A 22,509-nucleotide genomic window follows, 5' to 3' on the forward strand; every position below is an offset into this window, starting at 1 on the left:
GCTATGCCTTTCTTTCTCATTTTCCAAAGATTCCCGTTTCTTCACCCTTCTTAGATGTCTGGCAAACATCACCAAATGGAGCCCCAAACAGCTCAGCCAGAATCCTGTTGCCTCCTCTCTCAGCCTGTTGCATATAATTAGAGTAGTCCCACTCTCTGTGAGGTGGAGCCAGAGCAGGTTGCCCTGCATCTCATCTGCCTATACATTTTTGGAGGATTCCAGGACTCAAGACTAGAACACCTGGTTCCAGTCATGAGTATGGGGCTAATTAGTACCTGGATCCTGAGCAGTACTGAACTATGGGGTCACAATGGCTTGAAATGCTGTTGACTCTGGTGGGTCCCAGCCCAAGGAACTGTATGGTAAACTGGAAGACTTTTGACCTTGGAGTAATACCATGCACAGTTTGTACTATAGATAAGTAGGTACAAAAAATGCTGTTTAAAAGTGTGTTTATGGAGTACCTGTGTTAAAACCTGCAGGAGTTTTAAACAAAAGGTATATTGCATCAATTCTGGATGAACTAAGTCTATCTGTACTACATGCAAATTACTGCAGGTGTGTTTCTTTCAAGTTCATTGTTTTCAAATTTGCCCCTTACTTCCATGTGTTAAGGGGGTGCAAGGAGAAGAAATTGGGGGGCTAGGGAGTCTCTGATTTACCCCTGATGTATTTTCTTTGCAATAGCAATGTGCAGGGGGCAAATTTAAGGCAAAATTCCAATAATAAGATTCTATACTTGGAAAATTATAGCGAATTTAGAAATTCGTCAGATATAGAATCTAATTATGTGGGGGGGGTGAGGTGCTGTTATCCAAGTACATATGGTACCTCACATAAGGCTTTTTTCAAATCCTTATGTGTGTGTTTGGAAGTGTCATGGAAGGAAACGATTATCAATAATGGAAAGCTGAAGTCATCCTCCCTTTTTGATGTCTTATTTAAAGATATACTTATTTAGGAGGTTTTGAAAAGTGAGTCCTGCCTTGTTTTATGACTTGAAAATGAGGGTCTTCTGCGGGTCCTGAGAGAACTGGAATTTTCATATCGCTAGCAGTCACAAAATACAATGGGCACTTATACGCAAATTGTTTCATCCTGTGACATGCCAGAAAACTGTTCAGTCAGAGAAGACTTGATTAATCACAGCTGATGCGCACTGCATTGCATTGCATGCAGTTGCAAAATGCATGTCAGCATGCAGAAAGTGGCAGTGGTTAACTTTTGAACTAAAACACCTTCAAGTCAACCTTCAAGGTGTTTGAGTTCAGAATCACACCACCGTTGTTTTCTCAGCACTGATGCGCGTTTTGCCACTTATAGAACTGGACGTGACACGGCGCTGGGTGCTTTGAAAAGTGCCTAGCATTGCGGCGCAAGTGTGTATACAAATGCCCAATGTGACGTGTTCTAAGATGGCTGCTATGACTTGCTGTCAGGTTCATCTGAGATGCTCCAAAAGGGCTCACTTTAAAATGAAAATAGGTAATTTTTTATGGTCTGCATGACCTGAAAATGGGTACAGGCAGGAGACTGAAATGTCTAGTGTAGTGATTTGACTCTTCTGTGAATTAAAATGTGCCATGTTTTTTAAATATTGTTTCTATAGAACATTACAAATATTTAATGTAATAAGAAATTGAACGGAATTAAAAAATTAAGTAGCTTGACGTATTTGATCTGGATACCCAAAAATAGTTAAAGCTGACACTTGCCTGAAATCTTCTCTTGTATACTTGGGTAACTCCACTGATTTCAGAAGGGTTTCATGGGTGGAACTGATTGCAGAATAACATACTATAAATTATGAAGAGTTTGTCATTCCTAGCAGTTAGCTCCACAGATCTAAAGAGCTGTCATTTAAGGATTTTAGTGGTTAGAGGTTGCAGTAGAATTGCTTTTAAACCGTAAAGTGCTAGAATATGAGATATGTGGTAAAATATATTATTAGTACTGGCTACCTGGAGAATACCACCTTATTCCCATTGAAATCAGTGGATCCAATGCTATCAACTTCATTGACAGCAGAGGTAGGCTCATTGTACGTGTCAGTTTTAAATCCTTTGTGAATACCCTATATGAGGAGATAAAAGAAGTTTGGTTTTTGAAAGGTTTAACTAAATCTTCTCATTCTGGTAAAATAAAGCCAATTATGTTTTGCAGTGTTTTTATTTAAAGCGAGGATGGTGGCATTATTAATTTACATAATGCAAGTTTAGAGGAATAACAGCAATTTCAAGCATGGTCAGTGTTCCAACATGAACACTGACCTTTTAAGGAATTCAGGTGGAAATAACAGTGTATTCGGTTTAGTAGGATCAAGCAACCTTGCTTGTATGCAACATTGAGGTTGTGGAGTCCATTGATCTGTGGATGGTGAATAATGTATTTTTCTTTTTTGATAGACCTTAAAACACCAGATACAGATCTCTTCTGCTAGGACATGAGATGATTATTTAAAACAGTGCCCTTAGGGCCACCTTCAGTCTTCTGAGGAGATGAACCCGTTGTTGACATCAAAAGTGCTGAAAAAACCAATAGATGCACTATTTAAAACAAATTTATTTTGAAATCACCTTGACTCAGTTTTGTAGGAGCTACCCACAGGACACTATGGCTAGGGACAAACATTCAAAAAGCCTGAGCCTGAATTGATTCAATCTTTGCAGGTTAGTCTAACCTGGCTAGACTAAATCAATTTTGTAATCAGACAGACATCCCAGAAATGCAGGCACATGCTTGCAGCGACTCAGGCTAAAAGCCAGGAAGTGCTAGAACAGCCCTCCCTTCCCTTCCATAGAGCTGACCTGAGCTGAGGGGGCATGGCGAGGCCTGGGCAGGACACTGTGATTAGGGAGAGGTGCCCCCTTTGATATCAGAGCATTTATCAGCTCTGTTATTAGCATTTAACACTCCATCAGAAAACAAAGCCTCGCTCATTACAAGCTCTTAAACAGCTTAAAGATGTTTAACTGTGTGTTCAAATATCCACATTAAAAAAAAATTTAGTTGCTTAAACTGTGAGTCTTTCTTTTCATTTTGAGATGCTGTTTTTCATGGAATCCCAAGACATCATCCCTTCTCTGAATCCTGCTGCTATTGCCACATATTACAGTGTGGTCTCAAAAAGAATCTATAACAAGCCTGTAACGTCTATGCCATGAAGAATATTAGGAAGCAGCTGAATTTTAACCGTGCATTGTACTAAGGTGCTAAAAAAAGGATTTTCTCATCAGGCTTATCTTCAACCTTGTAAAGCTACTGCTGCTGCTGTTGTCTTTGCAGTTTTTTGACATCTATATTGCAGTGCCATTTGGGGCCAACAAGGTCAAGGCTCTTTTGCTAAGTGCTATACAGACAGAAAGTAAATGACAGTCTTGCCCTTAAGAACTTTCAGCCTAAGGGTATGTCTGTATAGCAGTTACATATCCATGCTGCTTTTAAGTTAGCTAGCTTGATTACAGGTATTGATCTGACTGTGGCAGAGTGGAACTTAGTGAAAGCTGCAAAACCTGCAAGGGTGAATTTAGCCTGTGCTGAGCTCTTTGGTCCCTAGATTGCTACCAGTACCGAGGGAAGCTAGTTTAAAGACAGTTGTGGTATTTGTATGTTATATTGCAGTTGCTGCAATTCACGTTTCATGAAATGCATCAAGTAGGTCATTCAATCTTTTCAGAGAAATATGTCTAATACAGTCCTTAGGTTTCATATTGTTCATTTTTGGTTCCTTTACTCTGTGAAGGAAACTTCTTTATAGGTGAATAAAGAAGTGTGATTTGAGGATGCATCTGATGATACAGTGAAAAAGAAAAGGATTTATTTTGGTATGAGTAGTTTGTGGCTCCAGTAAAGCATTATTCAGGAAATCACTCTCACTGTTTTCCTTTCTGCTACAGGAATTCAGATTGGTGGTTACCTTGCAACCTGTTTCAAATATAGTGCATACATTATTAGAGCATAATATTGCACATATAAAAACAAATACCTGTTTTGTCAGGTTGTACCAGTATATGAATGTTAATGCAGAAGATAAATATCTTTTGTGTAAAAGGCAAAGTCAGTGTATCCTGGTGAAAAAAAAATCTAAATTAAGAATCAGTTAGAGCTCTTTATGTACAGTTTGCTTCCTCTTGCATTGGTGACAAGTCTTTTCCTGTTTGCTTTTTTTTAGTTTCAGTCAAAATAAGCCTGCAGGTAGGAACCAGTGGAATACATTTCATTGGTAACATTTTAAAATAAATTATTCAAAGGTTTAATGTTTAGATCTAGATCTTGAATTTACTCTTTTTTGCGCAATGGGAAATCTGTGAGCAGAATTCTCATGAGTTTGGACCTTTACTACTAATATGACTGAATATTAATAGTGCTAAAGTGGCAATGGTTGCTACTCTTTCTAAGGGATGTAAATTCTAGGATGGTATTCTTAACTATCAACATGTGCCAAATTAGTTATAACTTTGGAATATCACTGTCTAAACCCATTGTATTTTGTGTAGAAGACTCCAAACACTTTTACAGCAGGTCCCCCTCAGCCCCCAAATTTTCTCCTCTTTCTCTCACCAGTGAAATGAAGTCACCTCTGGACCTGTGGGCCAGAATGGGAATGCCATTGTTAGTAGTACCAGCCACTAGATGGTTTAGAGGTAGAAAGTAAGGAGGTAATTAAAAATCTAAATTAACTGCTAAAGTTCTGCTTTGCTATTATTATTCCAGTTGTGTTTTAGCAATATGTAGTATTTTATGTTAATATTAAAATTCTCTACAAGTACTGGATTTTTACCCCCCACAATCAGCATGGGGGAGAAAAACCTTGGTCTTATATTTGTCTACAAGAAAACATAATTAAATACATTATTTATCATTAAACTGCTGCCAAAGCAGCATGTGCTCAGTAATGGAAACCAACTATAAAGTTCATTAAATACAGTCAACACTGAGCATGTCTATAAAACACATGGCCTGTAATGGGCAAACATATTGTTGGCAACCTACTATAAGGATAGAGTAGTGCGGCCCTTCTGAGTAACATATGGCAGTATCCATTGTGCTTAGCCCCCCTCAGCATCAGCTTTTTCAAGGGGTCCTCATATATTCAAGGTTGTTTTATATTCAAGTAAATATAGTACTTAATAGAAGTATGGAAATAATTTTTGTAAAGGCGGAATTAAAAAAAAAGAACATATGACTATACTAAAAAGTTAACCTAGAGTCATAGAGAAGTAGGACTGTAAAGCATGTCCAGAGATCATCTAATCCAACACCCTGCCAAAGGCAGGATCATCCTTCTTCAAGCCATTCCATACAACCATAATCCAAATTGTACATAAGATTACCCTCAACCCTGACACAACACCTAACACCATAACCTGCCACAGGTAAAGTAGGGGAACCACAGCAGCCATGCAGCTATCGGACCTGAGGAAGGGCAGTTGATGCATGAAAGTTTGTCTAGCAGCTCTTCGAACTACACAGTTGATCCAGTGAAAGATATCGCAAAAAAAATCCTTGCCTGTCAGGCATTTCTTGGACCATCTCTAACATAGCATAAAGCTACACGTACACTAGTAGCTTCCAAAGTGGAGTGAATTTATAGGATTTATCAACTGTGCCATCTTAATTTTTTAATAGAGGTGGCAGTTTTATTTCAGACAAAATTGGGACCTCACATCTCAGTGTATTGGAATGTATAAAAGAGTAAGTTTTATACCCACTGGTAGGAGGGAAGTTTGTATGTGTACTACAGTGGTTATGCATCAGGCAAGGAGCGCTGAGCTCAGTCTGAAAATACATGTGGAGATCCATGGCATAAGGGTGTGCTCATAAAATGAACTGCTCAAAACAGAACATGCAACACCAGCAAGTAATAAATGGTGCACCATTCAGATTTACTGTTGGAGCAAAGTTGTGTGCACAGAATTGCACCTGGATCTTAGTGCCCAAAGAGAGGTGCATCAGTAATTTGCCCTTGGCTATCCCTTATAATGAACATAACGGAGGACCATAAACAAACTGAGCTTCCCAGAGTGATCTGTGTGCCACACAGTGTACCTCAGGATCTAAGTATAGCAGTGGTATCACTATAGGGTGAAAAGGTTTTATTAATTCCTCTTGTAAGCTAGAGCAGGATGACCTTCTCCTTTCATTGTAATGTATACACAAGCTAGGAAGGGTGTATGCAGCAGTTGGTGGTGGTTACTGAAATCCTAGATTTCAACTATGGTTCAGAAGTGATAGCTTGTGCTCTGATCAAGTCTGAGGCACCCACTATTCCACACACAGTATATAACAAAATACATTTTTCTCTAGTACTGCAGATGCCAACCAAAGTGATCAGACTGTGTTATGGAATAGAAATTTTCGATATTGACCCTGGTAATTTGAGCTAGATTTGTTCCTTTCACATGCAAATAGCCTCTATGGGCATAGCCAGATGAGTGCAGTCATGCAGTATGTGGCACTGCAAACATGTTTGCAGTGCCACATACCGTAGTCTGGTGTTCTCCATGCTACGAGGACATGGTGCCTGAGTGTTTGCTGTGCTAGGTTTTTTTCTGCAGGTTCTTTTTTACTACTAAGGGTCGAAAAGACCCACAGAAAAACAAACAAACAATGGTGCAACACACACTGAGCCAGTGCACACTGCTGAAAAGCAGAGCAGGACCACCCAGAGTCACGCTGCAGCTGCCAGCCAGGCTCTTTGTAGCAGAACTGCCACAGCTGCAGCCCTGAGAGGCCCCCAGGACCTCACTCCAAGTAAGGCTGCTGGGGTCCTCCTGGGGCTGCCAGGACATGGCTGTATAGGCTACCTCTAGTCTGCAGGCCTTATGACACCCCTGTCCTATATTGATGGGTGGTTCTGAGCCAAGACCTTCCAGTTGCTTTAGCACTCCTGTCTGAAGAGGGACACTGTAACTTTCATGCGGCTAAGGGAGGCCATCTCTTTCTTATAAGCAGTTTGTTATTGCTATCAAGAAGGTGGCTACCCCAGACTGCTGAAGTTCAGAGGTTGACCAGTTTAATATTGACAAGTCAGTTGGTGGTTTGTGCAGAAATGATTTATGTGGGTTATCCACATGTGGTGAAGATTGCTAGTGATCCTGAAATAATTACTGGCTTTGAGAAAATACATTTTCCAAACAGTCTTGGTGCCTTCAGTCCCATGCACCAGTACAGGATGTCACCCCAGTGCTGTCCCCAGCCTCCCCTACCCAACCCAGGGCAACTTGCTGTGCACCAAAGTGTGCATGGCATGTTCTTCCCCCGGGGACAAGTAGTGGTGGTGCAAGAAGCGCTGCCACTACTTGTTCCGAGGGAACCAAACATTGACACGTGTCTGGACATGCCATATGAGTACAGCTGGTATTAGGGCTGTACAAAACAGCACCGTTCCACTTCGACTTCCAGTTCAACAGAACAGTGTTTCATTTCAAATTTTGTTTTGAAAGCACTGTTCTGTTTCATTTCATCGAAATTGTTTCAATGCTGTTTCGACCTTTCGCCCATAGGCTATTCTGCACCCAGCACCAGCCAAGAAGCCCTTGTTTCATTTCAAAGCTGTTTCAAAGGCTTTTCTTTCATTTTGTTTTCGCTGTTTCAAGCTTGAAATGCATCAAAACAGCTTTGAAACGAAACCTCAGGTGAAATTTTGCACAGCCCTAGCTGGCATCTCAGCTTTCAGATTTTCACATCTGTGGCATCTCTGCTCACACATTTCCTCCCGTGCAGTGCAGGCTTACAGCATTTTCCTACAGTGGCCTTCATTTTCTGTCACATGGTCACAGTGGCTCATGCTAGACACCTTCAGCCACATCTAAAATGACTGAAAGTTTGTTCTAGTTGCAATGTAGCAAAATGATGGGTTTTTTTCTTGTGGACTGTAGCAGGGTACTAAAAGGTGCCTGTTCCTTTAAGGCCGAAGCAGTCTGCTTAGCCAGCAGAGCTCTCCAGCCCTGAATTGCCGGGGTAACAGCATAAGGAGGTGATTGGGTAACACATGCAGGAGACACGTGACCGAAAGGAGGCAGGGTTTGGGCTATATAAGCTAAGAGCTGGAGCTGGCTGCGTACTATCTCTTTCTCTCTGGCAGCTGCCGAAGAAGGAGCTCCTGCCCATTGAAGTTGTCTGAGAACTCATGCTGCCTGCTTTGTTACTCATGTGGTGCAAGCCTATAGGAACCTCACAGGTACTAGGCTAGAGTGTGTGCTGTTATTAAGGGAGTTGGTTTGATCTCAAAAGAGAACATGACACTGTTGCTAATACTTAAGTTATAACCTAGAGGCTTTTGTTTGTGCTTCTGTTTACACCAGAGGACCAGGATGAGGCTAAAGGGGGAGGTTTGGAGGCATCGTTAGTGCCTGGAGAAAGGGTTCAAAGATTTGAGTTGAGTAGTGATAGGCACAGAGACTGAGTGATGTCCTAGAGCCGGAAGGGCTTGGAGATGAGGGCGCAGAGAGCCCAAGAGCCGGAGGGGTGTAGATACAGAGGTGTAGAGGTCCTCAGTGTCTGAGGGAAGCTGAAGTCATAGAAAGTAACAGCACCTGCAAAGTTTGGGACATGATAGGGGGAGGCTGGAGTTGTGGATAAACCCTAGACATCGTGATAGTAAAACAGGCAGCCTCTCGCCTAGAAATAACTTATTCATTCCATCAAAGGCGTGCAGGCAAAATACTTGGGCAGCCTTTCCAGACAGGTGAGCAGACCAAGGTGACAACTGGCCTTGTGATATACACCTGTTATATGGACCATACTGACTTATTACTTACAGGGGACTGTTATTGTTATGTTTGTCCTTTTGCAAATTTATACTTACAGACATCACGTAGATTGCTGTTTCATTGTCCCTAGTCTAACTGAAACAATCCCTCTTTTCATTCTTCTTCTGTGAGCTCTGGATGGTAATTGTGCTCCCACTGGTAATTATTGACATTCCCCTGAAAGATATTAACTGCCTTATGCATGTACACTTCAGTTGAACTCTAACTTGGTTACCATAACAACCAGTTGGGAATGCCAAGGAGCATCTATTTTGTCTGTATTTTCACACATCTCTTCCCAGGGAGATGAGGGCAGCAGTCTGGGACCTTCTACTCAGAGAGGCAGGAAAGGTTGCAGGTAAAAAGTGTTCAGGTGTATCTGCTTGAATAGGTGTTCAAGGTGTACTTTTCTCTTCCTGCCATTAAGACTGTATCTTCTCTACACTGATACTTCAGTAATAAGGTTGTGTGTTAAGACTTCTGGGATTGTATCTCATGGTTTTTAGCACAGAATTAACCTCGCTGCTTTATGAATTGTCACCATAGATTGGGAGAACTTCAGAGGCTCTCCCAGGCCCTGACACAGAAGTGTGATTAGCCCATTAACACACAAGCTGAAGCAGTTATGGCTTCATGCTCCGTGTTTCCTTCTGTGATTGCTGATCCAGCTGGCATCCAGACATAGATCCAGCTCAAGACATTGACTTGTTCAAACTGTTTCTACTGTTAGTGCAGTGTCCTTTTCCATAACTATGCCATGCTGGCTTTTACTGATCAGACCTGAGAAAGAAAGTCTTTCATTCAAAAGCTTGTCTAACTCTAACCCAACTAAGCAGTTGGTGCAATAAAAGATAGCACCCTAAGAAATCCTTGCCTCTCTCAGTTCCTGGACCATCATGGAGAGCATGATATGTGGTGAAGGGCCTTAATGAGATTGTGTAGGGTGCATTCAGGGATAGGGGGCTGGAGACAACTGATATAGATTGGTAAGGGCTCTGGGATCCCTCCTACCGGTGGTGTCAAACTCTTCTATCCCCCAGGGGCACTTGTGGACCATGAGGTTCTTCACTGAATGGAACTGGACTGCAAAGAACCACTAGGGCTGGATGTGGACCTGGCGGAGGGGCAGGCAATGGCAGAAGGGGTTTACATAGACATTGTTGCTCCACCATGCTTGCTCTTGGGACTCCATTGCTAAGAATTCAATGTCAGGCCATGCTGCCTCACCTTGTCCCCAAATTCCTAGCCCCTCTGTGAGTTCTGTGGGTTGGGTGACATGGCTCTACAGGCTCTCTCTAGTCTGCAGGCCTTATGACACTCCTGTCCTATACTGATGGGTGGTTCTGAGGCAAGACCTGCCAGTGGCTTTAGCACTCCTGTCTGAAGAAGGACACTGTCACCTTCATGTAGTTGTGTGGAGAACTTGTCACAACCCTTCAGCTCCAGGTTGTGCAGCTAAGGGAGACCATCTCTTTCCTATAAGCAGTTTGTTACTGCTATCTAGAAGGTGGCTATCCCAGACTGCTGAAGTTCAGAGGCTGAGCAGTTTGATGTTGACAAGTCAGTTGGTAGTTTGTGCAGAAATGATTTTTGTGGGTTATCCACATGTGGTGAAGATTGCTAGTCATCCTGAAATAACTGCTGGGTTGAGAAAATTAATTTTCCAAACAGTCTTAGTGCAATTACTGACACGCAGATACCCATTATATGCCCCTCCTTTGCCAGCTTCCCATAAGAAACATTTTAACATATGAATTGAAAAGGATATGGCTTGAATTGGAAAGAATACAGTGTAGATGATGCCAAGCTGGCGGGGAGTAATAGAGGGATAGGATTCAGAGAAACCTAGACAGAGTGGAGGATTGAACCAAAAGGAATCTTATGAGGTTCAGTAAGGCAAAGTGCAAATTCCTGCTCTTAGGAGGGAACAGTCCCATGCACCCGTACAGACTGGGGACCAACTGGCTCAGTAGCAGATCTGCAGAAGAGGACCTAGGAGTTACAGTGGACAACAAGCTGAATATGAGCCAAGAGTGTGCCCTTGTTGCCAAGAAGGCTAACGGCATGCTGGGCTATATTAGGAGCATTACCAGCAAATCGAGGGATGTACCATATTTTTCGGACCATAAGACGCACTTTTTTCCCCCCAAAAGTGGGGGGAAAACGAGGGTGCGTCTTATGGTCCGAAGGTGTGTGTCCCGGGGAGACAGGGCGGAGCTTGCCCGCGGAGGCGGTGGAGCCCGAGCGGGACACCCGCCGCTTGTTTATGCCGTGTCCCGGGGAGACGGGGCGGAGCTTGCCCGCGGAGGCGGCGGAGCCCGAGCGGGACATCCGCTGCTTGTTTACACCGGAAGCCAGCGCCCGTGCCGGTGGCCGGGAGCCGGCAATAAAAATGGCCGGCCACCGGCACACACAGTCTCTCCTGCCATAAAAACCGGGTGTGTCTTATGGTCAGGTGCGTCTTATGGTCCGAAAAATACGGTATTTATTTCCCTCTATTTGGCACTGGTGAGGCCACATCTGGAGCACTGTGTCCAGTTCTGGGCCCCCCACTAGAGGAAGGATGTGGACAAACTAGAGAGAGTCCAGTGGAGAGCAATGGAAATGGTTAGGGGTCTGGGGCACATGACTTATAAGGAAAGGATGAGGGAGCCAGGCTAATTGAATCTGAAGTAGAGATGACTGAGAGGGGATTTAATAGTAACCTTTAACTACCTGAAGGGTGGTTCCAAAGAGGATGGAGCTAGACTGTTCTCTTTGGTGGCAGATAACAGAGCAAGAAGTGGTCATTGCAGCAAGCGAAGTTTAGGTTAGGTAGTAGGAAAAACTGTCACAAGGAGGGTAGTAAAACACTGGAACAGGCTGACCTGAGAGGTTGTGGAATATCCATCCTTAGAGATTTTTAAGATTCAGCTAGACAAATCTTTGGCTGGGATGATATAGTTGTGGATGGTCCTGCTTTGAGCAGAGGGTTTCATAGTTGTTGGCCTAGATAACCTCCTGAGATCCCTTTCCACTCTCATTTCTTATGATTCTATGATTATGTAGGTGCTGATGAAAGAATGTATCATGCATATAATGCTGTTTTCAGGCTATTAGGTTAAGCCATCACTTGAACTACTGTCACCAGCTCTGATTCCTAATTGCCCAATCATATTCAAAGTGCACCACTACTTCTCTCTTCCAGTCTGCTCTATCAGCTGTTTTTGCATTTTTAGGCAGTGCTCTGACCTGTCTCAAAGTTCTTATGCACCCCACACTGTGGCTTGTCCCTAACTCTTTTTCTTTTCACCTCTAAGTTCTAACAGGACTGGATGGATATCTTAATCCAGCTGAGATAGATGGCACTGCAAAGACTATGAAAAAATGCTTATCTAGGGGCAGAATGAAACATTTTTCTCCTTTTAACATTCTGCCACAGCAAGACCCTAAGTCTCCTGTCTTTGTGTACCCTTTATTCTGTCTGTCTGCTTTTGCCTGCTAAGAAACAGATGCATATCAGGTCACCTGCTTACCAGAATACTAGTAAGTATGTCATGCATTTTGGTCTAAGAAGGATTTGGGTTCTACAGAACAAAAACCTTTTATTAGCTAGAGAAAAGCATCTATATATGTTGAAGAGGATTACCATGAGGAGGGAGAGAAGTATGGGAAGTTTACCTTGCTGAGGAGTCTCATGGACTGTCTTGTGTTTCTTCCGAACAAAAGATTATCAAATGTACTCATCTAGGAGTGGACAAAATACAGACACATGTAAACAGGATGCTGTACAAGGATGTGGAAGTAAACTTCCAGCCCACCCTTTATCTCCCCAGATATTCAGCTGGTACTATCAAGAGACTTATTAAAGAGCTCTGTACTTAATACAGGGATAGGCCATACAATGGGCTTTATAATTTGGATATCTTGGACAATACTTTTGTACTCGTGAGATATGAAGAGAAAACTGAATGTAGTGCAGGGCATGTCCAAATTCTGCTTTTGCTGTGACAGGCAGCACTGTGCTGAATGACACCACTGCTCTGCATGTGCTACCTTCTGACCAGTTTGATTAGTTCTGTCTTTCAGCAGAGCTAATCAGACTACTTAGAGCACCACATTATGTTGCTTTTGCTTTGTGACATGGTACATATGGAGCAGCATGGCATATTTAAACAGGGTATCATTTACCCTGTAAATAAGATGTATGGTAAATGAACTGTATAAATGTGCCTATAGATATCCAGGTTAGTTTGTGTCATGTGTCCCTTTGCATATATGATTATTTGTTTGGTAATCCTAATTTGAAATGCATATGCTACTATGTGCCATTTCAGCACAGTGTGTGCTAAAATAAATGGGTAGCTACTTGTTGCATATTCAGTTTTTTATCTCCCTTGAATTCCATCTTGGTTTGAATGTGGGTGTGACAGGTGGGAATTTCAGGGGTGGCTGTGACATGCCCTGGTTCCCCATGACAGGGCCAACTCTGCCCTGAGAGTACCTACTTATCTCACCCGCCATGCCTTGTGGGTATAATAATAACTGGGGAGGCTGCCGCCGAGCCTTTGTACGCCAATCCCAGTCCCACTAAACTAGATCGTACTGGCCTTGGGACCCCTTGCTAGGTCCCTCTCCCAGACAGTGCCTCACAACACCTCGAGCCTTATGGGCTAATTGCATGGCTCCAAATCCTATCCTTTACCACACCCCATGCCTTGCAGATGTAATACAAATAGTTGACTCCCATAGCCCTTTCTAGGGGCCAAACTCTGCCCCTGCACCGGGTCTTTTCCACGTCCCTGTCTGTTGCACCTCTCTGGCACTGGGCCTTCTGGCCCCTTCGTCTGCACGACCCTATAGTGCTGGGCCCTACACAATAGGGTGCCCTGCCAACTGGGCGCTAATGAGGCCCCTTATAGCCTCATCCCAAAACCACCATTCAAATAATAACACAGACATAAGCCCCTGGGCTACAACACAACAGTTATAATGATGACTGTGTTCTGCCCCTTTAAGAAGGTAAAACTTTCATCATAGGACACGCATCTCCTTGTCCTGGGTCAGCAAAGCAGGCAGCCAAATGTCTCTGGGTAGCTCTCTAAGGCTGTGCTCCTTCCCTTGGCAGTCTCCAGAGAGAGTGAACTTGCTAGCTCCAGCCCTGGGCTTATATGTCCCCAGGGCCTTGTCTCCTCCTGGTTACCCGACTGCCTGCAGGTGCTGGCCAATTAGCCCATTAGGCTGTTGGCCAAGCAACCTGCAGCTGTGGAGCTCTGTCTAGCCTGCTGGGCTTGCTGGCCAGGCTGATTCTACACTTAAAGCAGCATGCATATCTTAGTGCCCTACTACAGTGGAGAAAAAGGGGGCCAGGGTAATGGTAAGGCTCCTGCCTCAACTAAAGCACACGTTTCCATGCAGCACGCACAGTTCTCTAGAACAGTAACTCCATTAATCACAAACTGGTAAAAGCCTTCCTTATTTATAATGAAATTTGTTCCCTAATGTTAACAAAAGTGATGTTAATCTCTTAGTCAGCTGTGATTCTGTTGCCAGTCCCTCTGTGAGTCCTTCTTTGACCCCGCTTCCTAAGAATTCCATGAACAAAAGACCAAGAATGTTCCTCGAGCTCTAAGAAGTCGTATGGAGACAGCTCTTTTGGCACAGCCTGGACCAGTGGTCTCTTAGGGCTCTATCAGCCTCCTACTTTACAATGGGCTCTGTGCTCATGGGCCCACGATCAAATTCTTCGTTATAGAGCAGATAGATGGTGGTTTTCCAGACTTGTTAGTGATGTATTTCTCGCCCTTACCGTATATGGTGTTCAATTTTGTATTCTCCTCTTGCACTGAATTGCAAATCTATACTCTTTCTTCCTGTGTCATCTCACTGAAGTTGTTGCTATACTGATGGTAATTTCAGAACTGTGGTGTACTTCTCTGGTCAGCTAGCAGGATGTCCTGACAGCATGTTGGTTTAAGTACTTGAGTGATCTGCTGAAACAAAGCAAGCTTGTCTCAGTGGGCGAAGGAGGGGGCAGTGATGTTAGCATCTTCTATCAAGCTGAGTACTGCTGCAGTCAACGGGGGATCTCAGAAGCAGTCTTTAGCCCAGGATGGCATGCAGTCCTAAGGCCCACAGCCTTGCTAGGCCCTCTTTTGTTTGTAGGTGTTAGGGAGTTTGGGATTAATATCTGGACAAGAGCCCTAGTTAGCTCTGTTGTGAAGGCAGAAAGCATGTGGTTCAAGTCTAGTACAGAAACTGCCAGGAGCAGTCTAGCTGTGATAGCACAGAGCTCAGCATTTGCTGTTTTACCTTAGCGAGCTTCTTGCTGCTGTGTCTAGACTGCTACCAGTACCTGAGCAGTTGCTTACAAATTAGCTTGAGTATTTAAGCTGCCTGTTGATGTGAATGTTTCAATTCAGACTGCTACCATCTGTTGTTTCAAGCTGTATGTAGACTCTGGAAGATGCTACTGAAGTGGTTACTCTTGATTCCCATCTTCAAGATTTTTTTCAGTAACTACAGAGGCCACAAACTTCCTTTTTAGATGGAAGTTTAGGTTCTGGTGCAACTCCATGAGGATAATCCAGCGGTAAATCCCTTCTACAATCTTGACATTCAGATAAATAACAAGCCCCAACAAAATGCAGAGCAGTATGCTGGTGCAGCAGAGAACAGATCATAATATTAAATGCTGCAGGCCTCAAGAACCAAGTATGATTTAATCTTGGAGAGAAAAAGGCATTTTGATGAGAAGTGTGTGTGAAAGAACAGTATAAAATCACACAAATGAAATAGCAGAGGAATATGCTCTTTCTTTATACTGCAGATTGTACAAGCATAATTTTAGTCTTGATAGTGGAATAGAAATGGTTAGTCATGGAAATGGAACAATATTTTAAGTACTCTGTCTATACTTTTATTCTTTTGAAAGTAAACTTTGTGTTGAAGGGTAAAATGTATTAAAGATGTGCTTGTTCTAAGGCAGTTTCTGCTGCATTTATACTATAAAACCGCTTTTGTACTGTAAAACAGTTCTATAAAGAGTCTGCAAGATTTTTTAAAATGTATAAATATAATCAGGCTCCAGTGTAATGCTGCTTTTCTTCCTGCATTGCCACACACCAATTAACTTGAACATCCCTCATTATTTTATGCCCAGTGTTCAATGCCTGCCTTTTCTTTTGTTGACTTAATATTATGGGACCTTTTTTCTCCACGTCTTTAGGATTTTTTTTATCCCTAGTGCTTCTTGTTTCTTAAGCTTTCATTGTGCCCTGGTGGACTTAGCAGAAACAGGATCATCATCAGGATGAATGACTCAAGTTTTTGAATACTGAGTCAATGGTCACAATGAATCGATTCATATACCTTTAGTGAGCAAGTACACGCTGCAGTGTCTCAGTGCACTGTTTTCTGAGCGCTGTTGAAAAGTATTATAAACATGTATTATAAACATATACTATATATATTATACTATTTTACTAACAGTATCATAAACATACACTATTTACTATATTATAATAAAAGTATTATAAACTTTATTTATTTTATTATTATAAACTATCTGTGTGGTTCAGCTTAGGGTATGAGGGGGAATTATTTATCTTTTGCCTTGTATATTATACTTCTGTTTAAGAATAAAAGCCTTAGAGTGCATATCAAGGTTGTTTCATTTGGGTAACTATTTATTTTCTAAAGTAGTTAGTTAGCCATGTTAGCCTGAAGTCAGGCAGAAGACACAGAAAAATGCCACCTTGTCCTGCCTTTTTCCTAAAGTATATTTAGATGGATATGTATAATTATATATAGACTTTTTATTCAGTTAACAGATGCTAGTTTTCTGAGCCATACCATAGTTCTCTTTCTCAAAGGAACATTAGCTGTTCTCTTCAAGCTTCTAAGATCTAGAGCAGTGATTCTTAACCAGGGTGCAATGAGATCCTTTTAAGAGTGATGTACAATGTTACCATTGTTAGCACACCTAACATGCCTACGCATGATTCATAAGATAAACCCAAAGGTTTCAAATGGGAATCCATTGTGTCAAAATATTCTGACCTGTTGTGGGTTTTCTTTGCAACCAAAGAATTAGTCTAATATTTTCCTGTAGCAAAAAATGAATGAAAATTAAGAGCAGGCATGTTCTGATGCATACCATGAGTCGAATGAGAAGCGCCTTAAGTTTAAACAGGTTGAGAACTACAAATCTAGAGTCTCCCAGGGATGTTGCCTATACACCTATTCAGAAGACAAGAAACTGGGAGACTGTGGTGTTGACACCAGACAGTCAAATGGGTCGCCAACTGGCTGGAGGGCTGCACCCAGAGAGTGGTGGTGGATGGGTCATTTTCAACCTGGAGGGATGTGGGCAGTGGGGTCCCCCAGGGCTCGGTCCTTGGGCCCACACTGTTCAACATCTTCATCAGCGACTTGGACAAGGGGGTATAAAGCACCCTGTTCAAATCTGCAGACAACACTAGGATGTGGGGAGAAGTGGGCATGCTAGAAGGGAGGAATAGGCTACAATCGGACCTAGACAGGTAACAGGGGTGGGCGGATGAGAACAGGATGGGTTTCAACACTGATAAGTGCAAGGTGATGCACCTGGGGGGGAAGAACCAGCAGCATACCTACAGGCTGGGGAACTCCCTTCTTGTCAGTACAGAGGCAGAAAAGGATCCTGGAGTCGTCATTGATGCCAAGATGAATATGGGCCGGCAGTGTGGGGATGCAGTTAGAAAGGACAACCACACCTTGTCATGCATCCACAGATGGATCTCAAGCAGATCCAAGGAGGTGATCCTCCCCCTCTGTGCGGCACTGGTCAGGCCGCAGCTGGAGTTCTGTGTCCAGTTCTGGGCACCGCACTTCAAGAGGGATGTAGACAACATGGAGAGAGTCCAGAGGAGGGCCACTCGCGCGGGCAGCAGGGCAGGCCCTACAAGGAGAGGCTATGGGACCTGAACCTATTCAGCCTCCACAAGAGAAGGCTGAGGGGGGATCTAGTGGCCTTTTACAAACTAGTCAGAGGGGACAAGCAGGCATTGGGAGAGTCCCTGTTCCCCCGAGCACTACCAGGAGTGACCAGGAATAACGGTCACAAGCTGGCAGAGGGTAGATTCAGGCTAGATATCAGGAGGTGCTACTTCACTACTTCACAGTCAGGGCGGCTAGGATCTGGAACCAGCTTCCAAGCGAAGTGGTGCTGGCTCCTACCCTGGGGGTCTTTAAGAGGATACTAGATGAACACCTTGCTGGGGTCGTTTGACCCCAGTACTCTTTCCTGCCATGGCAGGGGGTCGGACTCGATGATCTGCTCAGGTCTCTTCTGACTCTACAAACTATGAAACTATATTGTGAACAGGATGCAGAGAGCTTTATATCTTCTCAAAGATTTCATCTCTTGAAAATTCACACTGAAGTATGACATTCCCTTAAAGAAATTATGAGCAATGGACATACCCTTAAACAATTTTGAAAATGTTACCCCAGATTTTCAATGGTTGTTGTCCAAACTTGCTATATTGGCTGAGCCTGGTGACTCTTTGAAGGCCTGCTAGTCATGTTCCAAGGTAGCTTGCTAACAACCCCGAGTCCAGATTTTTTTTTTGGCTCCTACTGAGGCACTTGCAGTGGGGTCAGAGCGTATGTTTCCATGGATAAGTTCTGGATTGGAATCATGGATAGATAGATTAGAGCCTCTTTTGATGGGGTGTGGCCAGAAGCAGCATTTACTTACTCAGACTGAGTTGCCTGGCAAACTCTGAAATCTCCACTGGCACTACATAGGTTTGATAGCATCTTTTTTGCTACTCAGGTTGTCAGGCTACACATGCCTGTGTCCCCTTATCATATAATAAGACCCTGGCTAATGGGTTTTAAATATACCACCAGTGAAATTACTACTGTAATCAGTCAGATAGATGGCTTTTTCCTTGGTTTTAGTAGTCTGCTTCTTGTAACACTTTAGTTGAAGTGGGGAGCAGGGTGGCAGCTAGGATTCTGGGCAAAGCTGTAGCCTAGTGCATCTAAACTCTTCCCCCCCCCCCCCCATAATCTAGTATTTTCCCATCATATTTAATGTTTTCTTGAATCGGTTCACTCCTTTCTGTATTGGCTTCTGTGCTCAAGTAACTTTTCAAAAGTTTGGGTCAAAGGAGGTAGTTTATTATCTGGAGTGCCTCTGCCACAGTACTAGCTTGGGACAGTGAATACAGACTTGCAACTTCACTTGAAAGGTATCCAAATATTTTTCTAAAATAGTAGATTTTGAAGTTCTTCACAGCTAATCCCAAATCAAAAACATAAGTCAGTCCTTTAGGAATCGGGTAAATAGCCAGAGATCAGGACCTTGAGAGACATAGCTGGAACTAGAATTTGTTTTGAGAACTGTTACCCTCAACTATTAATAATTTGCTCGATTTACTGTTCTGAACCTTATATCCCGCTTTGCTTTGTCTTTTAAGAATGGTCCAGTCCAGGTAAGCAAGTGTGTACCTGGCCAACTTGCTTTGCTAATAACTTTTTACAGTAATATAATGAGTTAACTTCCAGTCAGATAAGGTAATGCTAGTATTAATAGAAGTTTCAGTAAGTTGGTGACCTGTACCAGGTCCAGGAATTGCTTCTCATTTGGCATCCAAGCCTGCTGCTATCGTGCCAGCCATTTCATGAGGTCTTTGACAGACATAGAAGATGTCCATTTTCTCACGATTAGTGTCAAGTTACAGTAGGATCAGGATACAGTGCCCTTGCATGCAGTATAGCACAGTATTTCTTCTACTTCTCACTTCTGAAGGACTGTCTTATCACTGTTTTTCAGCACCCTTGCCTTTTCTGTTTCAAGGTATGGGAGTCTTGATCTAGGAAATAAGCTCATGCACATGTACAGCTCTGTGAATCTCTAATCTCAAAGCTATAAGCCCAGTTTGACAATTCATTATTAATTGAAAACGGAATTCTTCCTTATTGATCCAGTAAAATGAGATTTAATAATGCTGTGTTTATAGCCACAGTGCAATGACTCTTTCCATTTGTATCTGTTAATCACTGACAGAGCAGTTGATTTTTGCTGTCTGCTTTTAAAAATGTAGATCTTTACCCTATGATTAGTATTATCGAGGTATTGGCAATCAGGTGCTAAAAGATACAATCAGTAAAACATTTTAATTGTTTTAGAATTTTCTTAAAGTAGTTCTTTACCATGAAGTTTGTTAGACAGAAGTTGATGTGAGAGAGATTACATGGCAGATTAACTGAAAGCTCATGTTGCAACTGAAACGTTATCCACTATCACAAAACATGTGTGCGTTGATATACAAGAGCTGACGAGCCTGTCAGGGGTGGCCAGCAGGAACTGCTAATGTTAATGGAAACGAAATCTAAGTGCAGTTCTGTAGCATGTGACTTCCTATTTCTGTAAGGTATTTGCAAGGGACTTCCTCTACTGAATCGGCTCCGGTCTCTAGGGATTTGATCTAGAGCTGTTGCTTAGTCTGCTTTTTTCTTTCGGTGGAGTTTTCTGAGTTTTGTTTTTAGAGTTTTTTTCCCCCCTCTTGTGCCTTTTCCAGCATGCAAGGATCTAGTGTCTACTACCCGTGACAGGAAGCTGAATACATTTGTACAGATCTCAGTGGTACATCCAGCAGAACAGACTTTGACGAGATATTCAAATACTGAAATCGTGGAGGTGAGCTGCTTTTTATCACATTAATATTCATTGCTGAATTTTATATTATTTACTTGTAAAGTAAATGAACAGCTGAAGCAAGTTAGTACATGGTCTGTAGTAATGGAAGCATACTGGAGTTGTTAGTAAAGCATACCTGAGAATGTTCTGAAGTCCTTGGCATCTAACCAGGAAAAACAGTCAGAAATGAAGTTGCCTTTTCATGAAAGGTCTGTTTTTCTAGCAGGAGACATAAAGAACAGTCTGGGTTTTCAGACACAGATTTAGATGAGCAAGGAAATATTTGCTTTCATTAAGGAATAAAGCTATGTAATATTAAACTAAAATATGAGGGCAATGAGTTTTGGTTGAACATTTTTATTGTAGGAGAGTGTAGTACATGTAATATTCTGCTATCCATTCATTTTTCATTTATTATCCTTTCAATTGGAAACTTGACATTTTTGTAGCTTGAAAAATTTGTGCTTGCTTTTATGATTTGAAAAGGAGGGTATGTACAGATTTGAACAACCTACATTACATTTGACAGCAAAAGTTGCATGGCATTGCTTTCCTAATATTTGTCTACACTCTCTTGCCCCTTGCCCTGGAAATATTAGTGTAAGAAAAAAAACAAAGCTAGAGTTTATATTTACAAAAACATTGGGTCAGGCCACATAATATATTGTTTGATGTAATAAATGTTGGAGACATTATTAGAAGCAGGAAGTTCTCTTTCCGGATTATTTTAACAGGGAAAAAATGAATGACTTAATAAATCCAAAACACAAGAATGTTTCATGAGCTCTTTGTGATCTTCTGATTCCATCTGACTGCTTATTCAGTTGTCATGATTTGAACCATCAGCCATCCCGAAACTGCATAACTCAAGTAGCCTGCAGTACATCAGGATGGTTCAGTGCAGGCTGCCTGTCTTGATATGCTATAGGAGGTAGAATAGACGTTTCAATATTTTACACCTTTTCTAATATGGGGATAACCCAGATTCTGAACAGAATCCTGAATTTCTTGTGTTTGTACCTCTGGGTTTCTGTCACACTTCCTTACTAGTAGCTTATGAACTTCACCAAAATTTATCAAAGAAACATTTACATTGTGCAAAATCCTTCTTTTCACTTTCAGGAAATTTAAATGCATCTTCCCAATAATGTTTACATTTCATATAGAGTTTGCTTGTTTTGTTTTGTTCCTTAAAATAAATACAACAACTCTTTATTTGTGACTGGGAAATGCCAAGTAATGGTTTGATACGGTTTATTTAGAAGTTCTAATATCTTAAAAGATAGCATTATTACTATTGTTTCTCTATTTACAATTGTTCAAGAGAACTAGAAAATCATCACTTTATAGGATTCTGTCAAGCCTTATTAATTTGGTGTTGTTTAAAGGAAGGAAACGTAACATTCAGGGTCAGTACCAGAATTAGTTTTTCCCAAACTCATTTGACCAACATACCACTGTCATCTGTCAATGCTGCTTATAGATCACCATGCCCTCTCATTACCACTCTTAACAGAAAAGATATGTATGATTTGTGAGCTGCCCATACAGAGACTACCCATGATCTTTGGACCACAATGTGGGAATTACTAGAATGTCATGCGCTGCACATCCTGAGCCAGAAAATTAGCATGAGATGATTCATTCTATATGTATTGGGGTAAAATTCTTTTATGTGCCAGTCAGGTTTAAGATTGCAGATGAAACTGCAAAAAAAGGAAAACATCAGTGAGTGCCATCCAAGTACATTTACATTCTTGAATTAAAAAACTGAGAGATCAATTATGAGCTAAGAAATTGAGTTAATTGTCACTGTGATACTTAAGCCCATTGAGTTCTTTTAAAATCATCCTGATACCATTCTGAACCAAATACGGGGTGTTTTAATGAAATCATCAACACTTGACAGAAGTTATACCTTTTGTCCTTGTAAATGGAAACAAAAATGTAGCGACTGTTGGCCCTAAGCAAGTACCTTTAAAATTTCTTATTGGAAAAAAAATATTTCTAAGTACTGATATAGGTTACCTTTTCAGTGTGATTAAGTTTTTGTGCTATAAAATTTTATGTTGCTGACATTGAGAT

At 42.0% G+C, this 22,509-nt stretch overlaps 1 protein-coding gene across 8 annotated transcripts in view; it reads left to right on the forward strand.

The window, feature by feature from the left end:
* INPP4B (inositol polyphosphate-4-phosphatase type II B) overlaps window positions 1-22,509 on the forward strand; it is a 613,602-nt gene that overhangs the window by 264,926 nt on the left and 326,167 nt on the right. For all 8 annotated transcript variants that reach the window (XM_090036465.1, XM_090036466.1, XM_090036467.1 and 5 more), the window contains one exon: window positions 20,306-20,424. In XM_090036465.1, coding sequence (XP_089892591.1) covers window positions 20,306-20,424 — 119 coding nt within the window. The remainder of the gene's footprint in view (window positions 1-20,305; window positions 20,425-22,509) is intronic.

Source organism: Crocodylus siamensis, chromosome 2, assembly GCF_052110815.1.
Source record: "Crocodylus siamensis isolate JL-2025a chromosome 2, ASM5211081v1, whole genome shotgun sequence".
Lineage (NCBI taxonomy): Eukaryota > Metazoa > Chordata > Crocodylia > Crocodylidae > Crocodylus > Crocodylus siamensis.